General features: G+C 34.5%; 1 protein-coding gene across 1 annotated transcript; it reads left to right on the top strand.

Moving 5' to 3' along the window:
• Positions 1–1,191: 1,191 nt before the first annotated feature.
• Positions 1,192–4,073, top strand: LOC103956766 (double-stranded RNA-binding protein 2). The gene is made up of 3 exons (XM_009368796.3): positions 1,192–1,546; positions 2,520–2,739; positions 3,120–4,073. The coding sequence occupies exons 1-3, from the start codon at positions 1,301–1,303 to the stop codon at positions 3,884–3,886; spliced, it is 1,233 nt and encodes a 410-aa protein (XP_009367071.2). The 5' UTR covers positions 1,192–1,300; the 3' UTR covers positions 3,887–4,073.
• Positions 4,074–24,172: the final 20,099 nt, after the last annotated feature.

Below are 24,172 nucleotides of genomic sequence, written 5' to 3'. Positions count from 1 at the left end.
AGTGTCGAACATGCATTGGCCATAAAAAGCAAACAATAAATCTTAAATGCCACAATTGTAATCAACAAGCGTCTAGTATGCACTGGTTATAACTGACATATCGTTGTCTCGTTGCAGACAACCCATCGATTCACATGCACTGATCATAATTGACATTAGCCGTTTTATTGCCTACAACGAGTGTCTCACATGCAGCGGTTCTACAGTCACATGATCAGCGCATATCAATGCATGTAACACGCTCGTATGCACTAAAACAACGACATGTTTTCACTCCCTTTTGAGAAACATAATTAAATGATATTAAGTTATAATCGGTAAATGGTATCAAAATAATACAATATTGATTAGCGTAAAAATAAAATAAAAAATAATTATCTTTCTCGTGTTAACAAATCTCTCATGATTTCCAATTAGTATTATAATGTAGTGATATTTTTTAATTTATTTATAAGTGAGATGTTTTAAGTTCGATTTTCGTCAAAGACAAATCTAATACTTATTGTTATCATTTCTTCATGAAATATCAATTAACCTAATAATTAATTTGTAACATTTAAAATTTTGTTTTGTTTTTTGTCGTATATTTGAAGTTTAAAAATATAGAACACGGAAAGAAAAATAAAAGAAAAATGGCGGTGAAATACATACCAAGTTTGTACGCATAGTGATGTTGTATATTTTTATATTATATAAATTTTCATCACAATTGTTAATTAAATTAAATTAGTGTCACTTCATTTCGTGCACTAGCAAGGAAAGGAAAAAAAGAAAATCTAAGAAAAGATGGCATCCACGGAACCCATGCAGAAGCAGCCTAACGTCCAGTTGACTCCCACCAATAAAACCCCACTATTTAATTTAACTCCCGTCTCTCTCTTCTCTCTCCCCCCAATATTTTATTATTACCTTCCCAAAAGACAAACTCCACTCTCCTAAAATATTACCCCCCCCTGACCCTGAGTGGCCTCCCTTCTCTCTCCTCCATCTCTCTCCCCCTCCCTCCCTCCCTCCCTTTTGCAGCTTCACATCCCCCAACTCCGAAGTCCCAACCTCCTCTCTACAAACTCAATTTCACACCACCACTCACAAAAACCCTAAAATCCTCTGATCTCAACCGGAACCATTTCCCGCCGGCCCCCAGAAACCCAAATCCACTTTCGACCCGACACAAAATCGGCGCCGATCCGATCTCGCTCCGGCTCCTCCCATTACCTAAACCCAACCTTGGAGCTCCGAGAACAGTTGGGTCGGACGGAGACGCCCAGGGAGGGAGAGTGAAGAGAAGAGGGGCGAAGAAATGTACAAGAACCAGCTGCAAGAGCTGGCCCAAAGGAGCTGCTTCAACTTGCCTTCCTACACGTGCATTCGGGAAGGTCCGGACCACGCGCCCAGGTTCAAGGCCAACGTCAACTTTAACGGCGAGATCTTCGAGAGCCCTCACCACTGCACCACTCTCCGCCAGGCCGAACACTCCGCCGCCGAGGTCGCCCTCAACTACCTCTCCAATCGCGGCCCCTCTCACTCTCTTGCCGCTAGGATTCTGGTTAGTTATCTCTCTCTTTCTCTTCACACCGTTGGGATTCCTTTAGGGTTTTGCGCGCGTGGTCTTCAGTCGCCGCTCGGTTTCTCGCTGATCAGTTTCTGTGCGAACATGATGAGCTCGCAACTGAAATCAATAATTTATAAAATTATAATTTTGTTCTTTTTGCAATTTCAAAATTTGGTGTTTTGTATGGGGTTTGCTAATGTGCGCCGTGTAAGTGATCAAGCATGTCCTGCTCACCGGACTTGTGCGGAAGTCGGAGGTGGGGATCACTGGCCGGCCGGGATTAGGCGCTTGAGGTTGGGAACTGGGCGAAATGACGGAAATGCCCCTCTTCTTTTTGTACTTGATAGCGGTGGGGCGTTCTTAAAATCCAGTTTGGATTCTCTGAATTCTGAAAAGCTGATGACTATGCTAACTGGAAACGTGCTAGTAATTAAATCGTCAGGGAGGGGTATTTTGGTCATATAAAATGTGGGTTTCCATAGTCAACTTCAGGGAACCTGTTCTCTTTCTAGTTGTCCGCCTGATTGGTTGCCGGGAAAACAGAGCAAGTCAATTTCTTTTTGTAACTTTATATGGAATTGGTTTATTATTTAATTTACAACTTGGCATGTGTTTTGGTGCAATTTGGAGGAGGAAATTTGATCTCAGGAAACTTGATTGTGTTGTTGTTGATGGAAATTGATGCATTCTCGTTAAGTTAATCGGCATCAAGGAGGTTGAAATGGCCATTAAACTTTGTTTCCATGTTTTAACTACATTTTTCGGGTCGGTTGTGAATTGATATGACACCTAAACTATCCTCCCAAAAGTATTTAGGAAATTTTGCTACCAAATGTAATTAGTTGAAATGGGTCTGTAATTTTCCAATGTCATTATCACCTTGATGTGTTAGTAACTTGGTATACAATGCGTTTTGCGATTTCATTTGGTATGTTGTCTTGATTCTGATAGGCCTTGTTTTGCTCAGGATGAGACGGGAGTTTACAAGAACCTCTTGCAGGAAATTGCTCAACGAGTAGGAGCTCCGTTGCCGCAGTACAAAACCTTCAGGTCTGGCCTTGGCCACCTACCTGTTTTCACGGGGGTAGTTGAATTGGCTGGAATCACATTTACAGGGGAACCTGCCAAGAACAAAAAACAAGCAGAGAAGAATGCAGCGATGGCAGCTTGGTCATCTTTGAAACAATGTGAGTTCCTGTGTACTAGTCACTTATATTTCATCGCATTGTATTATTTCGGATCACAGTTTTTCTGGAATTTGATTTTAGTTTAGCGCCCATCTAAAACCTAAACCCTTTTGCATCTGCTGCTTTCATTTTAATGTTCTTCTCTTTGGCAAATAAAAGAGGTTCTGATTTTCTTTTTTTTTTTTGTTGTTTCTTTCTGTATGATACTCATCTATGAAATTAACGCGATATCTCTTTGAAGTCATCCTTCCATATTATGTTCCAATTAAAAAAAAAAAAAAAAGTTCTATGTATTGAACCTGGTGATATATTATGAGAGTTGGGGTCAAAGTTTAGTAACTTTTGTGTTTAACTTGAATCGCATATTTTATATTGGACAGTGGCAAAGGAAACTGCAAGCTCTTCATCTGAGCCCGAGCACAATGATGAGCTGGAACAGATCACTATAGCACGAGCCTTAATCAATTATCGGTTAAAGGAAAAAATGACAATGGCAAATCCAACCGCTCCAATTCTATTTCCGAAGAAGTTTCCATTTCAGAACCGCAGACCTACAAGTCCACAACCTCCACCTGCTCACACCTCAAAAATACTGCCCTTAATTTGCCAAAAGCAAGCTCTGAGGAGCAGATTCCAGTCAAATGCAACGCATGATAATCGTGTTACATCATCACAGGCTTCTTCAATAGACAGTCGTGTGATGCGTCCCCAAAGATTCCCTGCTGCAGGAGCAGCTCCTTATGTACCCATCCGACAATTGAGGACTCCTTGCCATGGGATTGCACCGCCAGTGACAATAAGGACAGCGGTGCCTGTGTTCTCGGCACCACCTCATGCAATGCCCTGCCAAACAATGCATATTCCACCCGTACGAGTGGCTCCTCCTGTCACTGTGAGGCAGGCTGTACCTGTATTTTCTTCTTCACCGGTTAAGAAAGATGATCCACCGACCACTCGGAAAGAAGAATCGCCAATCATTTTGAAAGAAGATTCTCCAATCGTTCAGAAAGAAGATTCTCCTGCTGTTATTGCTCCAGCTGTGCAGAATAAATCAATAGGACAAGTAGAGGAAACTGTAAGAGCAGCAGCTGCCGATGATTTGGAGGAATTGAGGACAATTGAAATCTTGGAACAACTAAAAATTTGATGGTCGTCGGGGAGAACTTAATCCGTGGGAGGTACAAGTGGTTTTGTTGGCTTGAAGTTCGTCCTGTCAAATTTCTCATCTTATTATATGTGTTGTCTTTTTTCTTGCTGTTGCCGGTGTTTTCTTTATCCCTTTTTGTTCTGTTAAAACTTCAGTTGGCAGGTTGATTTAGAATTAGAAAATCTCATATCTATGCTCTTCAAAAGTAGCTTGCTATTTTAATTACTAATTTTGCATTAGGAAAGTGATTTCTGCACTCGCATTAGGCTCCCATGCACTCTTGTTTCTTATAGCCTCTGGATTGAATGAATCAATGCTGAGTGTGAAAATGAGTGCACAAGGAGAAAACGGGGAGTGAATATCAACTCTCTTCATATACCGTTTACGCTACTTCTGTATGCCGTTCAAAACGAGCTGCGTGCTGCAGAGAATAGGTACGACACATGATTTTGACATGTATTGATGTGAATTGCTAGGCCTCGTTTGGCAGCTCGGACTGTACTGACTATTTCTGTCGGATAGGATAAATAGCCACCGGATGGTAATGACTAAATTAGTCGGGTGTTTGGTGCAGTATCGGACTAGTGACCGTATTATTTATACTGTATTTGATATTATACTAGATAGGAGGAATCAAACTTAAAAAAAAAAAATTTAAAAAGTGAAATCATTTTTTTGTTCCCAGATCTCTCCGCACCCCCCAAACACCCTCCCTCTCTCTCCCTTCTTCCCCGACTGCAGAAGAATCCCAAATAATTGTTCCCCAGCTCTCTCCGTCACACCCCCCAAACTCCCTCCCTTTCTCTCCCATATTCTTCTTCCCCGACTAAATAATCTGGGCGTTTTGGTTGGTTTTATTAAGCGGGTGTATACCGTGTTATCCTATCCGACTGGTTAAATTAATCCAACGCTTATTTAGTACGAGTGAGCGCCAAACACTCGAGTCCGTATAACTAATCCTATCCAATTCTTTATCCGATCTCCCAAACAGGCCCCTAGTGTATGCGGTAACGACATGTTTTTCACATCATTTTTCTCTTCCTACACGTTTATTTCATTTCATAAACCAAAACAAGATGAACTGAAATGAGCGAGGGTGTGTCGAAGGAGAAAATGGGTTTGGAAATCATTTTCCTAATCAACACCCTCGCATATCAAAGTTCTAGCGAGTCAAATAAATCGCTAAACAACGGTCTAGTGAGATTCAGTATCAATCTCCAATTTGTCAGAGGAGGTCATGAGTTTCGAGTCAATTTTTAACTCGAGTCTCCATTCTAATTATGTTTTTTTAATGTAACTTGCATTACAAGTGTTGCATTTTTACCACTTGAAATAAAGCCTTTGTATTTTGCATCACTATAAACAATTTCTTCAACACTACGTTACACTTTGATGGTGCACAAAGAATTGTGGATTAACCAGATCCCTAAATCCTTTGCCAAAAAATTAAATAACAAGGCCCAAATCCTTTCCTCATCATAATCCATCTTCTCTAGGCTTGGCTCTCCCACAACAACATGAGCAATGTTTTCTCAAGACCATCCAACTGGATCGGACCTTATGCCAATATTCTAACTCCTTTCACACAAGAAATTCTTTTGAGGTCAAAAGTTCGAAGTAACTTGAACATCAAGTGCACATGATTTATTTTGGATAAAAAAAATTTAACGGGGTTAGGATGGGAAGACAAATTAATAATGTCGAAAATTGATATGACAAATTACTTAAATTTTAGTTCATATAAAAAATTGAAAAAAATCTATAAGTTCATATGACATTTCAAAAAATTTTCTTTTGCATAAGGTTATAACAACTACCAGTGAACAACTAACAAGTCATAAGACAAGAATATTTACATGTTATAGATCGACTATGCCTTTGTCCTCTTCTTAAGCCTTGACTCACCCTCCACGGCAAAGCAATGGAGATTGGAGTCTGGTAACCAAAATAATCACTTGCTGACGCTCTAACCCGAGTAACCTAGGTCACGTGGAATCTCATGTGATTTAGCAAGAATCACCTTGCAAGACTAAATCGATAATGAAGTGGTACGCATACGATTAGGCATGAGTAAACTTACTTATATGTAGAAGTGGTAAGCATATGATTCATTCTGTTTACCAATTAATATCTCTTCCTACCCAACAAAATATAAAGTTCTAAATTTATATTATAAGTAATAGAGGGCGTTGGGTGCAAGGGAGGGGTGTCGGAGAGAGACACTCTATTGTCATCAGTTTGTCACGTGACAAACATCTATTGAATGACAAATTTACTTTTAAATATGTGACAAGCGTTTATTGGACGAATGATGCTATTCAGACTATGTCTTGATTGCAGGATAAAATATTTTGTGTAAGAGGCATTGTTGGAATGAGTTGACACCAGCGGTGGACTAGATAAATTCACAAGTTCTACGAGTGAGTTTTATTTTGTGTTTTTGCATTGATTGTCTTAAGGCTAGAAATTGGGAACTCCATACGGGGAACATAAGTTTTTATTAGTTTGAATTAGAAACCCTTGAGTTATTATGTAAAATGATACAAGAACTATTGGAGTTGTGTCACCCGATACAAGCCAGAAATGTGGATGGACTTAATCTCACATTGATTTAGTCTCTCTTTGAATTCTATAACCTTCTTAGCACTTTTGTAACGTTTCGTTGATTTCAGTTCATTAAGTAATATATGTAGTTTCGTAGTCCTTTTTCTGGTTTGTGGGATGTACTCTCAGTCTCATAGAATGTTTGGCATGTGAGAAGCAAAACAATCAATTGAATTAAGCCAGTCTTCAAGTCTTTGGTATTTGGTAAGCCCCACAGGACATTGGTTCTTAACTAGGAACAATTGAACATAAGGATAGGTTGTTCAAGTCATTTGCTCATAACCCCATCTTTTCTTGCATTTGGTCACACCTAAACGGTCTACAAGGTTTTTAAAGCAAAGTTTGAGCCATATACGTCCTAATTTCTTAAAATGTAGGAGCCAAATACCAAAATGCACCAAAATTTGGGCCATATGAATGCTTATAAAACACGCAAAATGGTTATTGCAATTGAATCCATATTGTCCTCATACCACCGGGTAATTTGTCTATGTCCCTTTAACAGACAGCCAAAGAATCCCATGGATCAATAAATTTAGGTATAAATTCATTCAGTTGAAAGAGGAAATGTACAAAATCAAACTCACATCTTTGTTGGATCAGAACCTGCAGGTCGTATTTACCACTCTGCCTGGTTATAAGAGTGCACCAATTGGTTTGGGACAGATTTCTCAGGTCATCTTCATCCCAAAACGAATAGATCTAGACAGACTCTCGTCACGAGTTGTATATAATTATGAGTTTATATATCTCATCATGTGTACGTGCATGGTAAAGAAATAAATACATGATTACATATAACTAGTAATATAGTAGTTTTTTTTTCCTTCTGCGTGAACATAATGCTCTATTAGATTGTTTATAGTCACACAATAACTAAAGAGAATTGTTATGGGCACTTCAAAATTCTCATTTTGCACTCTAGATTTTCTATATTTGGAAACAAAAAGCACATTTATGAGGATTGCAAAATAAGATTTTTAGAGTGCTAATAAAAGTTCCCCAACTAAAAGCTTTGTAAATGTGTTGTTCCCAAACCAGAGTCGGATGCAGGCTGGGACCTAAGTGGTCTCCCAGGACCACCCGGAGTTTAGAAAATATATATTTGAATGTCTTCTGAGGGTAATACTTGCTAGGCATATCTTGATAAGTGTCCAACGAAATATCTCAGTGAATAATTTGATTTTTTCTTTGCGCACTTCGTGCTTTGTTTCTATCTAAAAAACTTGGACCTTTAACACTGAGACCATCTAAGATTCGAATCATGAATCCGCCACTCTCTGTACCTGCAATATCTAAAAGAGAAATGCTAAGGAGACACTCTCAGTGGGACTTTTTGTCATTTCATGTTTTTTGCACAATCTTTTATAATGTTAGTATGAAAATTAACATTAAATTGTGAGATGGAGAGTCCCACTTTGAAAAAGTCTATTTCTTGTGCCAACATTATAAAACATTGTGCAAAAAAAATAAGACAACAAAGAATATATAAAAAGTCCTGCTTTAAAAAGAATCTCGGAGCAATTCTCCTATTTAAAATAGTGGTCCAAATCATCTAGAATTTTGGCTTGCAAATCTTGTATATACCATTCATTTAATGCGTGCTTGGGTATCTCTCTGGTTCATCTACCTCAAGGCTCACTAACGTTTATAATGCCAAGTTTGACACACAATAATGTGACACCGATATATTTATTGAGTTTAAACCTAAGTGTGCTAATTTTGTTTAGAATAACATGAGATAGGATTTTCGTCAGTTTCTTTTTGTGAAGATTTCAGGGATTGTGTAATCATATCCTTTTATCATACATCATGTGATCATAAATTATTTTAAATTATATTATTTAAAATTGAATATAAATAGTATCTAACGAAAACTGACCGCACGATGTACGATGAACGAACAAAATTAAAGAATCTCCGAAATCCTCACAAAGAGAATCCGGCGAGAATCCTATCTCGAATAACATATTTTTATGGCTAAATTACAAAAAACTACCTCAACTATCGGGTAGTTAACAGTTTTATACCTCATCTTTAAAAAGTTTCAATGTCATACCTTATGTACAAATTTGTTACAATGTTCTACCTATGTTACGTTGTCTGTCAATTACTCCGTTATATGCTGACGTGACTTATGCTAGGTCTCATCCTCATGAACTTCTACGTTGGTTTCTGATACACGTAGATTGTCTAAAAGGATGACACATGTATATTACAAAAAAATTAAAATTAATTTTTTTTAAAATAACAAAAAAAATATATATATTTTATATTTAATTTCCCTTGTGAAGTGTGCAATTCGAGTTGAAGCCTGAAGCCCCAACCATGCAATTCCATTCTCATCGTTTTAATTCCCAAATCAAAGAACCCTAACCCTAATTTCATATCACCCGCCCCAAATTGTCAGCTAAATCACGATCAATAGTTCATTCAGCAAAAACCCTTTGTTTAGGGCTTGTCGTCGCCTACCTTCCTTTTGTTCGTTTTTGTTGAAAACCTTAAGTTCTTCTGGTTTTTGAAGGATTTGATAGTATTTCGAAGGAATCGAAATAGGGTGGAATGTGCGTGATGATCCCAAGAAAACGACGCCTACCTACTGTAAGTACAAATTTCAGTTCGTTTTGTGCTTCGTTGGTTCCCTTTTTTTATTCCTATTATTCTAGGTTTGTTGATTCCAAAATCTTTGTTGGCAATATGTGGGTTTCATTGATTGTTTATTCGAAATGTATACTGATATGTTGTAAAATGGGGGTCCTATGGGTGCTTTGTTTATTGTTGTCAAGAAAAAGGTTGTTTGGGTGCTAGTGATCCAGGGGGTCTGGTGGGTGCTTTGTATTTTGTTGTTGGGGAAAAGGTATTTTGGGTGTTGGTGGTCGTGGGGGTCATTTGGATAATTGTTTAACAAAAGTTCAAATTTGGGTACTTTTGTTTTGTTTGTTTATTCTAATGTTGGATAATGGAGGGTCATTTTGGTGTTTTGTTTGTTGGAGATGGGTGGGTTGTTTTCAAATTTATTCAAAATGCTTATTGATTTGTTGGATAATGAGGTCCTTTTGGGTCCTCTTGTGCCTTTGTTTGTAAAGTGCTTTGTGCTTTGCTTTGTTGTTAGTTGTTGAATATATTGAATTTCAATTGTTTACATTTGGGATGGGTGTGATCCTAAGGTTTGTTGGCTGCACTAACTAGGGGCTTTTTGGTGCTTTTTTTGTTGGTGAAGAAGATGTGTTTTCTTTGTTTAGGGCTTAGGGCTTAGGGCTTTTCTCTGTGATGTGCTTTGGGATTTGCTTTGTTTACATTTGGGGTCGGCAGTGATCCTAGGGTTTTAACCCTTTTTTTTTTTTTTTTTTTTTTGTGAATTTCAGGTTATCCAAAACTATTTTCCATTTGTTTGCATCATTGTGAGGAGCTTGGTCATGAATAATACTATGGGGGGAAAGTTACAGATATAGATTCTTGCGACAATGACTTAATGTCATTCCCTGTGATAGATGATATGGTGGAAGCTCTAGGATATAATGAGATGTTCATGAACTACTACTACTACAAGATTCCCAACATGGACATTAGTAATGGTTTGAAGCCCATTCAGAGTGATGCCGATGTATAGAAGATGTGCAACTTTGCTCCAAAGGCTCGACTATTAGACATGTACATTGAAGAATTGTTTGCAGAAGAAGCCTTTACCAAGCAACAACATTTTATGGAGTCTATGGAGTGCATCGATCCAAGCACAGTGGTTATTGAGGAATTAAGTGATGAGGAAGAGGATGTTATGGCAATAACTTGTAAACCAAGAAAAAGAAAGGGGTTGCTAGCTATTGAAGGACCCTCAGATAATAAGGGGGTGTCTGTTGAAGAAAAGGTGACTATTATCTGCTCGGACGATGGTTTTCACCAAGAAGAGGTGGCAGGTACAAGTGTGGCTGAGGTTGAAGATGTACAAGTTGGTGAAGAAGGTGAAGACGAACATGGTGATACCTTCTTTGATGTACCTGTCAATTTTGAAGGAGACCAAGAAGGAAGTGATGAAAAAGATCCTCAAGAAGACAGTGACTTTGTAGAGAGTGATTATGGGAGTGATGAAATAACCTAAATTTTGCTAAGTATGATGTGATTCAAGAAACATATGAGGTGCAATATGAGCAAAGAACATGAAGGCAATCTCAGAAAAGGGGAAAAAAAGGCAAACTGAGGAAAGCAATGAAGGAGAAGAAGAGCAAGTCAATGAAAGAGAAGGGGAAAGACAAGAAGAGGAAGGACAATAAGAGGTTAAAGAAGCTGAAGATGGGGAGGTGAATCTGGTTCATGATCCATATTATAATTCTGATGCTTTGGAAAGTGTACACTTTGAAGATGAGGAATGAGGCAAAAACAGTTAGCATTATTCAGAGTTTAATGAGAAAACGGACATGAAGAATCCAAAATTTACTCTAGGGCTTATTTTCAGAGACAATGTGCAATTCAAGAGAGCCATCATGACGTATTCCTTAGTGAATGGATATGGGGAAATTCATTTTCATAGGAATGAGAAGTTGAAGATTACTGTCAAGTGTGTAAAAGACTGCCCTTGGATGTGTGCTGCTGGCAAGATGTATGGATCAAACAACATTCAAATCAAGACAGTCCTTGATGACCACACCTGTGGGAGGACTTGGGCAAATAAGAACATGACTGCTTCTTTACTCACAGATTTGTACTTGGATCGGATAAAGCTCAATCCCACATGGCCTGTCGAATCCTTTTTATCCACTGTGGAATCCGAGTGGAATCATGGGTGTACAAATATGAAGGCTTATAGGGCATTGAATAAAGCTTTTAAGATTATTGAAAGGAAACATGCATAGCAATATACAAACTATAGGATTTTGCTGAGGAAGTAAGAAGGACTAACCATGGAAACACTGTGAAGTTGAAGTTGGATGGGGAAAGGTTTTAAAGGATATATGTTTGTTTGGGGGCATGCAAAGAAGGCTTTAAGGTAGGATGTAGACCTTTGATAGATTTAGATGGGTGCCACTTAAAGGTTTTACATGGAGGGCAGTTGTTATATACTGTTAGCATTGATCTAAACGATGAGACATGAGTTATTGCTTATGCAGTGGTGGAAATGGAAAAGAATGCAACTTGGATTTGGTTCTTATAACTGTTAGCTGGTGATGTGGGTATAGAAAACCAAAATGGGTGCACATTTATCAATGACAAGTAAAATGGGCTAATTCCAGCATTTCAAAAGGTTCTCCCCAGATGCCACCACAAATTCTATGTGAGGCATTTGCAACAAACTATAGGAATTTGTTCAAGGGGAAAACTTTAAAGGATGCTCTATAGGTAGTTGCCAAAACAACAACGGTTCCACACTTCAAAATGGCAATGGAGGAGGTTAAGAAGCTAGATAAGGCGGGCTACAAATGGCTATTGAAGAAACCTGCAACTCAATGGAGCAAGTCCCACTTTGAAACCTATCCAAAGTGTGACATGTTGCTGAATAATTTGTGTGAATCATTTAATGTAGTCATACTAGTGCCCAGGCAAAAACCTATTATAACTATGCTGCAAATAATTCACACTATGTTGATTAAGAGAATTCAAATGAGACAAGGTATAATGATGAATCAAGTAGGAGATCTTTACCCTAAGATTAAGAAGAAGTTGGAGGAAGCCAAACTCTTAAGTGGCAGATGCATTGCACAATGGTCAGGAGTGACCAAATTTCAAGTGGATGCTCAAGGTGTGGAACAATATGTGGTGGACTTAGTTGAGAAGACATGCTCTTGTAGGAAGTATGACTTGACAGGAATATCTTGCAACCATGCAATATCTACCATCCATTTCAAGAGAGAAAAACCTGAGGATTATGTGGACCCTTATTATTCAAAGGCACGGTACTTGGAAGTTTATTCTCACTTGATAATGTCAATGAATGGTATGTCATTGTGGGAGAATACTAAAAACCCACCAATCTTGCCTCTATTATATACAAGGTAACTTGGAAGACCAAGGAAGAAGAGAAATAGAGAAGCGGCTGAATTGAAGAAAGATGGTGAAAAAACTCCCACCAACTCACCAAATAATCCTAAGCCACTTAAGCTAGGAAGGAAAGGGCAAGGTGCTTTCAAGTGTACTATATGCAAGCAAGAAGGATATAATTCAAGGACCTATCATCGACATCTTCCTCCAAGGGACAAACAGGTAACATTTTGTACTTTCTTTAATCCTTTAATCCTTTAATGAATGATTTTATACTTTGTTATAGGCATCCACATCAGCACAGGGGAAAACATCATCATCAGCCAAAGCTACACATAGAAAAAGGACAAAGAAATCTAAGGTAAAAACCTATTCCTCTTCTTTGTAGTTTACAACAGCAAGTTTAGTTTAGAACCTTACTTTGCATTTGACGTTTTGTAATGAACATTGAAATTAAATAGGGGAAGGTTCATCTGCAGATCCTGAAACTCATTCGCCAAGACCCACCAAGTAGAGAAAGATAAGGCAAACCAAGACCTAAAGATGCCAGACATTGTAACAAATTACTGTTTTTTAGTTCATGTTTTATGTGCAATAGGAACTGAAATTATGGTACATGGGTTCTGGAATCAGACATCACAAACATTGAATTTCTTTTGGTTTTTTGAACTGATTTGGAACCCTAAAAAACACTGTTTTGCTAGATGGATTTCGGTAGGTTTTTGGAATTAGTGCATTGGCCATTTTGGGATATTTAAGGATGTCTAATATCTTTGTAAATCTTGGATGCATTAACGATGCCATATGAATTACAGTTCATCTTTTGGTCTTTGCAAATGTTTTGTTTGAAGTGGACTTTGTGTTCATCTTTTGGTTATATCATGTGTTTATGTAGGATTTATGTTCATCTCTATCTTACATCATGTGTTGATGCAGGATCATGTGTTTATGTAGAATTTCCATTTGATTTTTTTAGGTTGTATTATCTTCCAAAATTGGACCCCTTAAAAAATTAATTTTTTTAATATTATTTTTTTTTGCTGATGTGGACTAGTTTTGGAAGGAAAAAATTATGCTAAAAAAAATTCAAAATTTATTTATTTAAATAAAATGACGTGGAAATTAATTTTGGCGAGAAATCTACGTGGCAGACCACGTGGAAGTTCATATGTGGAGATGGTGGGACCCAGCTTTAGCCACGTCAACATGTAACGGACGAATTGACAGACAACGTAACGGAGATAGAACATTGCAACAATTTCGTAAATAAGGTATGACATTAAAACTTTTTAAAAATGAGGTATGAAACTGTTAATGATCGTGTTAATAATCCAATAGTTAAAATAGTTATGTGTAATTTACCCTATTTTTATTGTGGAATCGCAAGACTGTTAGTCCATTATAAAAGCCTTTGTGAATAACTTGTCGTGCTTCGGAGGATAAATGAGTGAAATTATGTTTTAAATTGGAGCCCTTTAAAGTGAGGATTTAGATCTATGCGTTTTATAAAAATCAAAGTGCCTAGTTTATGTGTTTTTGTAATTAAAGGTTGTTAAAGTCAGTTTGTTATTTAATGGATTACTTTTTTTTTTTTTTTTTTTTTCCTTTGGGTAATGTCGATCCATTGCTAGGGATTTGGATTTTATCCAGATCTAAATTGTAGTAATCATAGTGATCCTCACATCTTAGTTATTTATCGTGCTATGGTAAAAAATTATTGCACTTTTTTTATATAAAATTAAACACAAATAGTACCTAACGAAAACTGATCGTATGATATACGATGAACGATCAAAATGTGGAAATTCTTAAAATCCCAACAAAGTGGATCCGGAGAGGATCCTCTTCCCATTGCTAGATCCAATGCTTCAAAAAGGACTTTGTCATATAGTGCTCGTTCACTTCTTCTAGGAATTCTTTTCCATGTAAAGTTCGAGATATATTAAAAAAATTCTCTTACAAAGTGAGATTTTTTATTGATTCTCTATCATTTTATGTTTTTCATACAATATTTTATCGTGTTGTCATAGAAATTATGTCAAAAATATAAGATGACGAATAGTCTATATATAGTTTCACTTTTGAAAGAGTCTTCGTAACATTTTCATTAAGGTATTAGAGATTTATGTATTTTGCAGTAACTGATTACATGATTGACATAGAAGAGCCAGAATTTTCACTCTCCAAAGTTTACCCGTACTATTGCTTGAGTAACACCCCTTATCAATTTGGAGTCTTTTAGATCCAGCCAGCCAGCACAATGAAATGTGAAAAAAAAAAAAAAAAACATACTATCTTCATTATTAATTACAGAAAAAAAATGTAGTTGAACAATTATTATTCACTAAGAGAATAATTGACAGGGAAATTATTGTCTTAATGGAGTGGATTTGCTCTAATATTAGATAAGGATCTTTTGATATAGGTGCCTCAATTTTGAATTTTCTAAATCAAACATCCATATTTTTTAGTGATTTAATTAAACTTTTTTTGTCATAATTTTGGTGCTATATGCACATTATATTGTAACAAATTTATTATAATCTAGCATTTTGATTACACTCTCTTCCGTTAGAGATAATTGTAAAAAAAAAAAAAAAAGTTGGTTAGATTCAATTTATTTTCACAATAATGTTACAATTTAGCAATAATTATCTACGATTGAAGATATTTTCTTTTCAAAATAGTTTAAAATATTTTAAAATCCCCCAAAATCAAATGTACCGAAATGAGTTTTTTTTTTAGTACGTTAAGAGAAAATAGGATTGAGAATAGTATAAACGTACCAATACACAATGTGTACAAAATAAAACGTACCAAAATAAAAATAATGTACCAATATTAACAATATGTATCAAATCAATCGTACCAAAATTGCATATAAACGTATCAATTAATGATTTTTGTAAATTCAAACGTACCCACAGCTAATATATACGTAATATATTGTACTTAATAATAATTCGTCAATAACTATACTTAAAAAAATAACAACAAAAAATATAATTTCACAAAAAAAATTAAAAAAATTACACGGAATTGATCACCAACTATTTGAAAAAATAAATAATATTAAATGTTTGCATAAAAAAAAACATATTTGAAAGAAGAGAAAATATAGTTTAATTACTAAAATCTCCACTAAGTAAGGAAAAATACATCATGCAGATAAAATGATAAATTCATAATTTATTTTAATTTTAAAAAATAGAGGTGATTATTAGTCAAGGCATTTTGATCAAATTTTAAAAAGGCACATGTTTAATTTAAATGATATAGAAAAACTGTAAGGAATTCTAATTTTCCTTTCATTTCCTTGGGTTTTGCAAATTTTTCAAATGATGTGGATGTCCACATCATATGTCAACTAAAGTGGTGTAAAAATATAGTATAAAAATATAATATGAATAACATTACTCTTTAGTTTATCAAATTTTATTTACCAATTTAACCTCTGTAGTGAATTCAAAGAAGAGCATACAACACAACAGGCTAGTGCATTAGGGTTAAGATAAACTTTTTCTAAACCAATTTCTAACCAAGTAACCATTCGTGGCATTCATCCATTTGTCGGTAAAACTTTATGGTGGAAATAACAGAGCGTGTGTACCAAACCAGCAAAGATTTAATAAAATTTTAATGAAAAGCTCTTAGTACTGTTTATTTTAACGAAAAATTATATTTTTACATTAAAAAGTCAATCATTGTATTATTCACTTTATCTTTTATTTTATTATTTTTATTAAAACTCAAAATTTTCACTTTATTTTTTATTTTATCATTTTCGTTAAAATCTAAAGTTTTCAAATGATTTTGATTAGTTTTTTCAACATTCAGATGAGAGAGAGAGAGATAGAGAGAGAGAGCTGTCACACTTCACACAGAACAGTCTTACACGATGACAAAGTAGCGTGTTTGGGGTGGGGCCAAGTCTCCACTTCGACGACACCTACCCCTCAAAGCAGATGCCACGTGAGCAGTCTATTGATTTACGCAACAACGTTTTTTAATGAATAGAGAGCAAATGTATGGGGCCTGCCCAGACAGAATGGGCCCACATGATTGGACTGGAAATGGCCCCTAAAAAAGGGCTTTCAGAAGCACTGGCAATATTCCTTTCCTATGAGAAAAGCAATGGCTCAAGGAAAAAGGAGAAAGATGGGAACCCACCACCCATTTGGAAGAAAAAAATATCAAACAAATAAACCAAACAAAAAATGCACAAGTATTGTTATTTTGTACTACGATTTAATGATATTTATCATTATTTATAAATGAGAAAGTGTAAATTAAACTCTCGTTGACGAGTTGAAATCAAAGTATTATAATTATTGTGTACTTTAATTTAAAGAGAAATGCTATGGATATCAAATTTCTTAAACTAAATTTGTAAACCAATAATATGGCTGTATATGATTGAATTGTTAATCAACTGTTATTAACGTGTTTATTTCTTATTAGTGACACATCATTTAATTTATAAATTTGATTTAAAATTTTGATCTCTCTAGCATTATAAATCTTGGAAAATGATCCTTGCCAGATCCTTTTCCTCGCGATTCGAGGTATCTCGGGATCAAGACTGTTCATCATACATCTTGCGGTCAGTTTTTGTTAGGAACTATTTATATTTAATTTTAAATTTTAAATAATTTCTGATCGCACGATATACAATGAACGATCATGATCACATAATATCCTGAATCTTCAGAAGAAAAAAAAATCTGGCGAGAATCCTTTTCCATAAATCTTCACCTCTTAATATCATTGTATAAAAATATTGTCAAAAAAATAAAGGGCAGAATAAGGGAGGAGGGGGACAAAGTGGAAGGATGTCAATCTCATCATCTAAAGTTTATAAAGAAGAAAAAGTATTTTACCCCATTTGACTTTGTTAAGGGCAACAGGATCCTCTTTGGATTCTTATGGTGAGGATTCTGGAGATTTGTGAATTGTGTTTGTTTATTGTATATCATGTGATTAGTTTTTATCAATTACTATTTATGTTTAATTTGAAATAAAAATATTTAAAATAATTTCTGATCACATGATATATGATAAAAGGATATTATTCATGAATATCTAAAATCTTCACAAAGAAGATCTGACGAAGATCTAGATTCTTGTTATTGCCCATCATACCTCATTGATTGTGTACTATATATACATATATATATATATATATATGGAAACAGTTATTATATATATGATGCATAACCCACCTACCATGTGTTATATGGCTCCTCTTTTGCAACCATGAATCATAATATGTACTTTGGAATAGGTATAATCTACTTTCTTATTAAGCCTGCATATGTCAAGGAATAGAAGAACTCCGCTATCTTTGTTCACTTTTAGCCAAAAGATGCTTGGTATTTCTTAATGTTGATGATAAAATTTTGTATTGCATAAATGCTTCATACGGTATATTCTCTAAACGTATGGTCTTGATTGACATTCTGTGGTTAGAGCATATACAACATTTATGCACGAACATAGTTGTAAAGCGTTTGTTATTACGACCATCGTAACGTTCAAGTACCTTTGTCCCATTAGCCTTGTTTTGGTCTGAGAGACTTTTGAACTGAGACAGAGCACAATGTTGTATATTGAAACTATCATAACGATTAGCATGACCTTGTCTTTAGATTGCAAAATCCAAGATCAAGAAGGTCTTTCATCGACGGTAATTGTTTGATTTGAAGTTTAGACCAGTGCAAAACATCAGCACGCTAAATATACATGCGGCCTCTCGGTTGCACATTGGCAAGCGTGTTCCACTCAAGACTCTCGAATGGCGTACTCAAGTCCTAAATTCTTGGTTTAAATTCCAAGTAGGCTTGCAGATTTTAGGGTTAACACCATGTTCATACGGTTTATTCCCTTTCATATTATGGTAAGAAACATTTCATTGATAAAATAGAACGAGGAACATCATCAATTGGGAATACAATTCCATGATACAAACGCAGCCAAAAGACAATACAAAACCTAGCCACATAACCATACTCAACCAAATAGAAAGATAACGTTACGAATACAAACCTTGCGTCACCTTCTAATAAATTGTATTTGCAAAAGAAGACGCTCCTCAAGCAAAGACGGCCTGCTATGAGGGATCACGAAGATATACATAGTCCCTTGCATGACGGACAGATTATTAAACCACAAAAAAGAAAATAAAACATAATACAAAAAATCATCCACATGAGAAACCTAACCAATATGAAAGATATGCTCATAGAGCCTAAACCCTAGAAGCCGAACCCAACACCATCAAACACACAAGGGAAACATCGTATCATCATCTAACGGTCTTGAAAATGACAAACGACAAGAAAATGTGGCTATGAATCCTTCAAAACCACTACAACAAAAAGAGTGCACTACCCTTTGATTATCTTGCAATTGCCAGCAAAAAAGACCCTCCTACAAGTCACTTCCAACAAAGGTTGAGCTTCCACCTCATAGCTATTGCTTAGCGCACAAACCACAAAACTATCACCTCAAATTCGAACAAGTGTTGTCGCTTTAAGCTCAAAAGTTGAGCTGTAAGTCAAAATTACAACAACATGCTCTCCTCCTCAGAAGGATAAAGTCACTACAGCCGCGAAGACTCTTCTCAACAAAATCATATAGCTACTACTTCTAAGATACGGCTTATACTCGATATGTATGGTGCTGATAGATATCGTAACACCAATATTAGGTATGAAATAGGCACATCATGATTGATGCTCCCAAAATCTTGCCAATACATAAAGAATATCCTTGGTTTCCCCTTCCCTCCATGTGCATGAAAGAGAGACTTGTGTCGGGGCTGATTATGCACAATCATGCCAACACCACCATATCCATACATGGGAGCATGAAAAACTTTTTCAATGCAGAAAGTCAAATTCTTATGCTTTTTACTATTTTCTTCCGTATTCTTTTGTTTCCACATGTTCTTCTTACTTGGATCATCTCATTTCGCATGCTTCATGTGCTTGGAAGGTAGCGAATGCAAAGTCATATTGGGCAGACAGCACACTGGAATGTCAAACTTCCTTTTTGTTGAATTAAGCTTCCCGTTATCAGATCCAAACAAAATACATCTATCCCAGTTATAGTGCCAAGATATGAACCACGATTCGCCAGATCAGTGCCGATTCACGTTCCGAAAATGGAAGTGGGAACGGCGGAATTTGCCAAGATTTTATTAATTAATAGAAATTTTATTAATGAGACTTTTCTAAAAAATGCTAAGGAAATTTTCTCAAAAGTAGAACTTTTTAAAAAATGAGACTTTTCGTAGATTACTTGCAACTTTATGTTTTTGACATAATATTTTATAATTTTTTAGTACAAAAATTGATATTAAACTATAAAGTCTTTTTGATATATATGTAGATAGGATCATAGAGGAATTAGGATCTCTTGATATGACATGCTCTAAATTCTCACTGACGTCCAGGATTTGTTCCTTCATGAATTTGTGCTATTTTTTTTAGGAGTAGGATTGAATTTGTGCTATGTTTTTTTATCCATTTTTGGAGTACAAAATTCTCTCTCTTGCAGTGCTTTCATCGGAAATTGTATTTTGAAAATTGTACATTGAAAATTGTATCTGTTTATTTTACATAATTATACATAGAAAATTGTATCTGTTTATTTTTTTTTATCTTTTGGCTAACCATGTTGCATATTTATTTTATAGATGTGATATCCACAAATCATTTTTTACTTCTTACACATTCTTATTAATTTATATCTGTTAATCTTCTTCATTTCATCCAATTCGAAGGCCAAAAATTAGAATGATATGTGAAAAGTAAAAAGGGGTGTGTGGATATCACATCCCTTATTTTAAATAAATGTTAAAAAGATTCTTTTAAAAGTGAAATTCTTCATGTGCTCAGTTATTTTATATTTTTTGCATAATTTGTATACCAATATTATAAAATATTATGTCAAAAAGGTGCATTGATGGAAAGACTATAAAAAGTCTCACTTTGGAGAGATTTTTCAATGTGACCATCACACCAGGTGGTACAACACATGTTCCTATATAAATGGTGAGATACGTGTGTTAAAATATTAATAACTTAAAAATTAAAATTTTCCACTACTTACATAAAAATATATGGTGTACCATATGTATTCCCGTCACAACTAAAAATTTCTCTTCACATTGAGAGAACCTCCTTTACATTTCTCTTTATTTTAATAATAATTCTTTTATTGGTTAAAATAAACAATTTTTTCATCATTTGCTCATTATTTTAGTACAAATAATTGTTCCACAATCTTTATGGAAAACAAGTGGAATTTTAAAGGTAAGGATGGACGGACAGATGGTAAAGTGGGGAAAAGAATCTTCGCCAGATTCTTTTCCTAAGGATTTCGTGATCGTGATCGTTCATCGTATATCGTGTGATTATAAATCATTCTAAAATTAAATGTACATAGTACCTAACGAAAAGAATCCGACGATGATCGTTTTTCATAAAATGGGGATGGTCTTGTGACATTTATATTTGTTAATGGCACTAACCCAAACCCTCATACAAGTTCATGGGGTAGAATTTTGATATGCCTAATGACATTCTCTTAAGTGGAGTATGGTCGAACCTTGAGATAAAATCCAACTTTTTTTTGCTTTCGGATCAAATGAATTAAATAATGTTAAAAAATATAAATGAACAAAAAGTGTGGAAGGTATAAATGATGTGTGTATAGCAACACTCAAAACATAATTACTACACGAAATTGAATTAGTTTAGTTATTTAATAAATATATCAGTACTACGACAATAATTGTTCCTCCTTCAATAACGACACGACACCGTTTAGTCATATAAATGTTATAAACATAATCGTTTATCTTCATTATAATTGTCTAAAGAAAAATTTATTAAATTTAAAGAATGTTTAGCTATCCGTATGTGTCAAACAAAATTGACGATTATAGTAACAAAGCAGATGGATAATGATTCAATCAAATTGCAAATGCGAATTCTTCATGGGGTCATAGCTCTGTACCTTGAACTTAGGGCCACTTTGATCATCTCAATTGTTTAAATATTCTACTTCAACAAATTCAACAAAAAAATAAACAATGATAGTATGATTGTATCAAAAAGATTAATTTGAACCCTATGTGGAAAACTATAGTTTTTTATACCACCTTGTTGTTTCTGATGCAATATCCTTTTGGTAATTGGGTATTTCCTTCTTTATTCAATAAAATTAAAAACAGAAAGACATTTGCTTGCCCAATGCTGAAAAAAACATTAATTAAGTCAAATTGACTATGATTTCTCATGAAGTACATTTTTAATAATAAGAAAAATTACATGTTTTGTAGATGGTATAATGGGAACATGGGAAGCACGTGAGATTCCTTTTTACGCATGCCAAAAGCAAGTGAAAATGCCATAAAACAAATTTGAATCAAATCCCACTTAGTTTTTTGTATTAATAGAAATTAAAAAGTGCATCAAATATGATTAGAAATATAAAGAGTAGTGTTATCTACATACCAATTTTTACTTTTAACTTATCCTTCTCAATTTTTGATCACGCATCAAATATAATATTAAATTTTTCGAAAAATTATAGAGTTGTTGCCGCTTGGATGCAGCGGATGGCGCGCATATATTGTTGTTATATTCATCATATTATCTTATTTTTCCTAATAAACAAAAACCCACTCTATTTTTTTTCTTCTTACTTTTGATGATGTTTGGTCTTGGATTAAATGAAACTTCCCTTGGAAATCATATTCAGAGCCACTGGTCCTCCTTGTTCCTTTATTCTATGGCTTCAAAAATGTCTTTCGCTTCGTTCATGGAGGATTGAATTATAATGTATAATTTTTTTAAATTCACGACCTATTGAAAGTAAAGGAGAAAGATTTTTTTTATTTTATTTTAAAGGGAGTAGAAGGAGAATAGATTAGACATGAACGAAACTTCTCATTTGTAATCCTACTATACTTTGAAGAGGAATGGAATTGATAACTTTTATTCTTGAGTAATATTTATCCCCTACATCTAAGTTAGTCATAATGTTTTTTTTCATTTTTTCCTTCAAAATACTTAAAAATTCTTATTCATTTCATTCCAATCTTATTAGAAAACGAGGTTTTCATGTTTAGGACCAAACCAATTGTATTACTATAAGGAGGTTATTACTTATTAGACTGTAATTTAATATCGCTTGTTCAAAAAAATAATCTTAATTAAGGAAAGTTGTATGAATACAAGGGAACTACCTTAATAATGGAGCATGCAAATATCGAAAATGTAACAATGAAAAAGGGGGGACACCTAAGCTCTAAAAGCATACAAAAGTTTCATACCAAGAAACTGTAAACAACCTTGAGAAGTTAGAAGCACAAGGTATTACGCACATGCAAGCTCAACAATGTGGCATCAAATCTAAAATAAAACATGGTCCCAAACAAGTTTAGAGAAATATTTTAGTTTATCTTAAACCTTTATTTGTAGCATTTGATATTTTTGGACTTATTTACAATTACTACTATGATGAGACAAGTTTATTCAAGACCGAAATAAAAAGATAATAACTTATTATAATGTAGAGTTTATTCTTACTTTATAATTGGCTTAAGTTGGGACCATAAATTTAAAGAAAAACTAATGAAAAAGGCTTGAAAACTTTGAGTTTTAATGATAAAGATAAAATAAAGGGTAAAGTGAATAGTACTATGATTGACTTTTTAGTGTAAAAATATGATTTTTCGTTAAAATAAACAGTACCGAAGGTTTTTCGTTAAAACTTTCTAAATTTAATGACTATAAAAAGGTTATTCTTCATAGTACCACTTTGCTATAATTTTTTTTAGAGAAAACTTGATAAAGTCTAACTTTTTGAACCAATATTAAGAATACTCCATTTTATTAAAATAGGTATGATCCTTTGTATTCATGATTATTTTATTATCATTAATTATTTTTTTAATGATAAAATTCACTATAGAAAATAAATCTCTTCCTAATTATCTTTGTAATTATTTCTTCTTGTTTCGTTTTCTTTTTGTTATTTCTTCATCTTCTTCATACTCTAAACCCCATTCATATATGTTATTTCTTCTTCTTCCTCCTCTAAACCCGATTCATATATTTTATTTCTAATTTTTATAATCAACCTATGTCACAAGTAATTAACGCTAGCATTTTTTCCTAAAAATCCCATACCAAAAAAAAAAAATCCCAATCCTATACCGAAAAATTCCAAAACCGATAATACTGAAAATTTTGAAACTCCATACCAAACCAATCCCGAACCTTCAGTACGGGAATCGGTATTACATATTCAATGGTTTGGAAATCCCAAACCAAACCAAATATATATATTTATTTTGGTTGCTGTTAAATGTTAAATTTGAGTAGTTTGATAGTAGACTATATTAGAAACAGAAGTATGAAATTGAGTATTTTGGAACTTTGGAATATCAAATTGACTTGGTATGAATGAATTGGTATTTCAATTGATATAAAATTGAGTAACAAAATTTCAGGCCAAAAGCTCAAATTTTAGCCTCCCAAAAATCTCAAATTTCAGCCCAAAACACAAAATCTAGTCTTGATCCATCCTGAAATACTGAAAACATTCGGGAATTTTGAAAATTAGGAATATCGAATTTCAGCTCAAGATTGGTTTTCAATTCCCATCCTGAAAATTTTCGGTTTGGAATTTGAGATC

This window comes from the organism of the source record quoted next, unplaced genomic scaffold, assembly GCF_019419815.1.
Source record: "Pyrus x bretschneideri cultivar Hongxiangsu unplaced genomic scaffold, Pyrus_bretschneideri_v1 Contig5, whole genome shotgun sequence".
NCBI classification, from domain to species: Eukaryota; Viridiplantae; Streptophyta; class Magnoliopsida; order Rosales; family Rosaceae; genus Pyrus; species Pyrus x bretschneideri.
Note: the sequence above shows the minus strand (reverse complement) of the source record. Positions and strands in the feature narration are given on the sequence as shown.

Excerpts from the sequence above, each read along its gene's own strand:
- LOC103956766 (XM_009368796.3), top strand. The coding sequence starts at position 1,301 with ATGTACAAGAACCAGCTGCAAGAGCTGGCCCAAAGGAGCTGCTTCAAC. Across the intron at positions 1,547-2,519 it reads CTCTTGCCGCTAGGATTCTG|GATGAGACGGGAGTTTACAA; the intron begins GTTAGTTATCTC and ends TGTTTTGCTCAG. Across the intron at positions 2,740-3,119 it reads TTGGTCATCTTTGAAACAAT|TGGCAAAGGAAACTGCAAGC; the intron begins GTGAGTTCCTGT and ends TATATTGGACAG.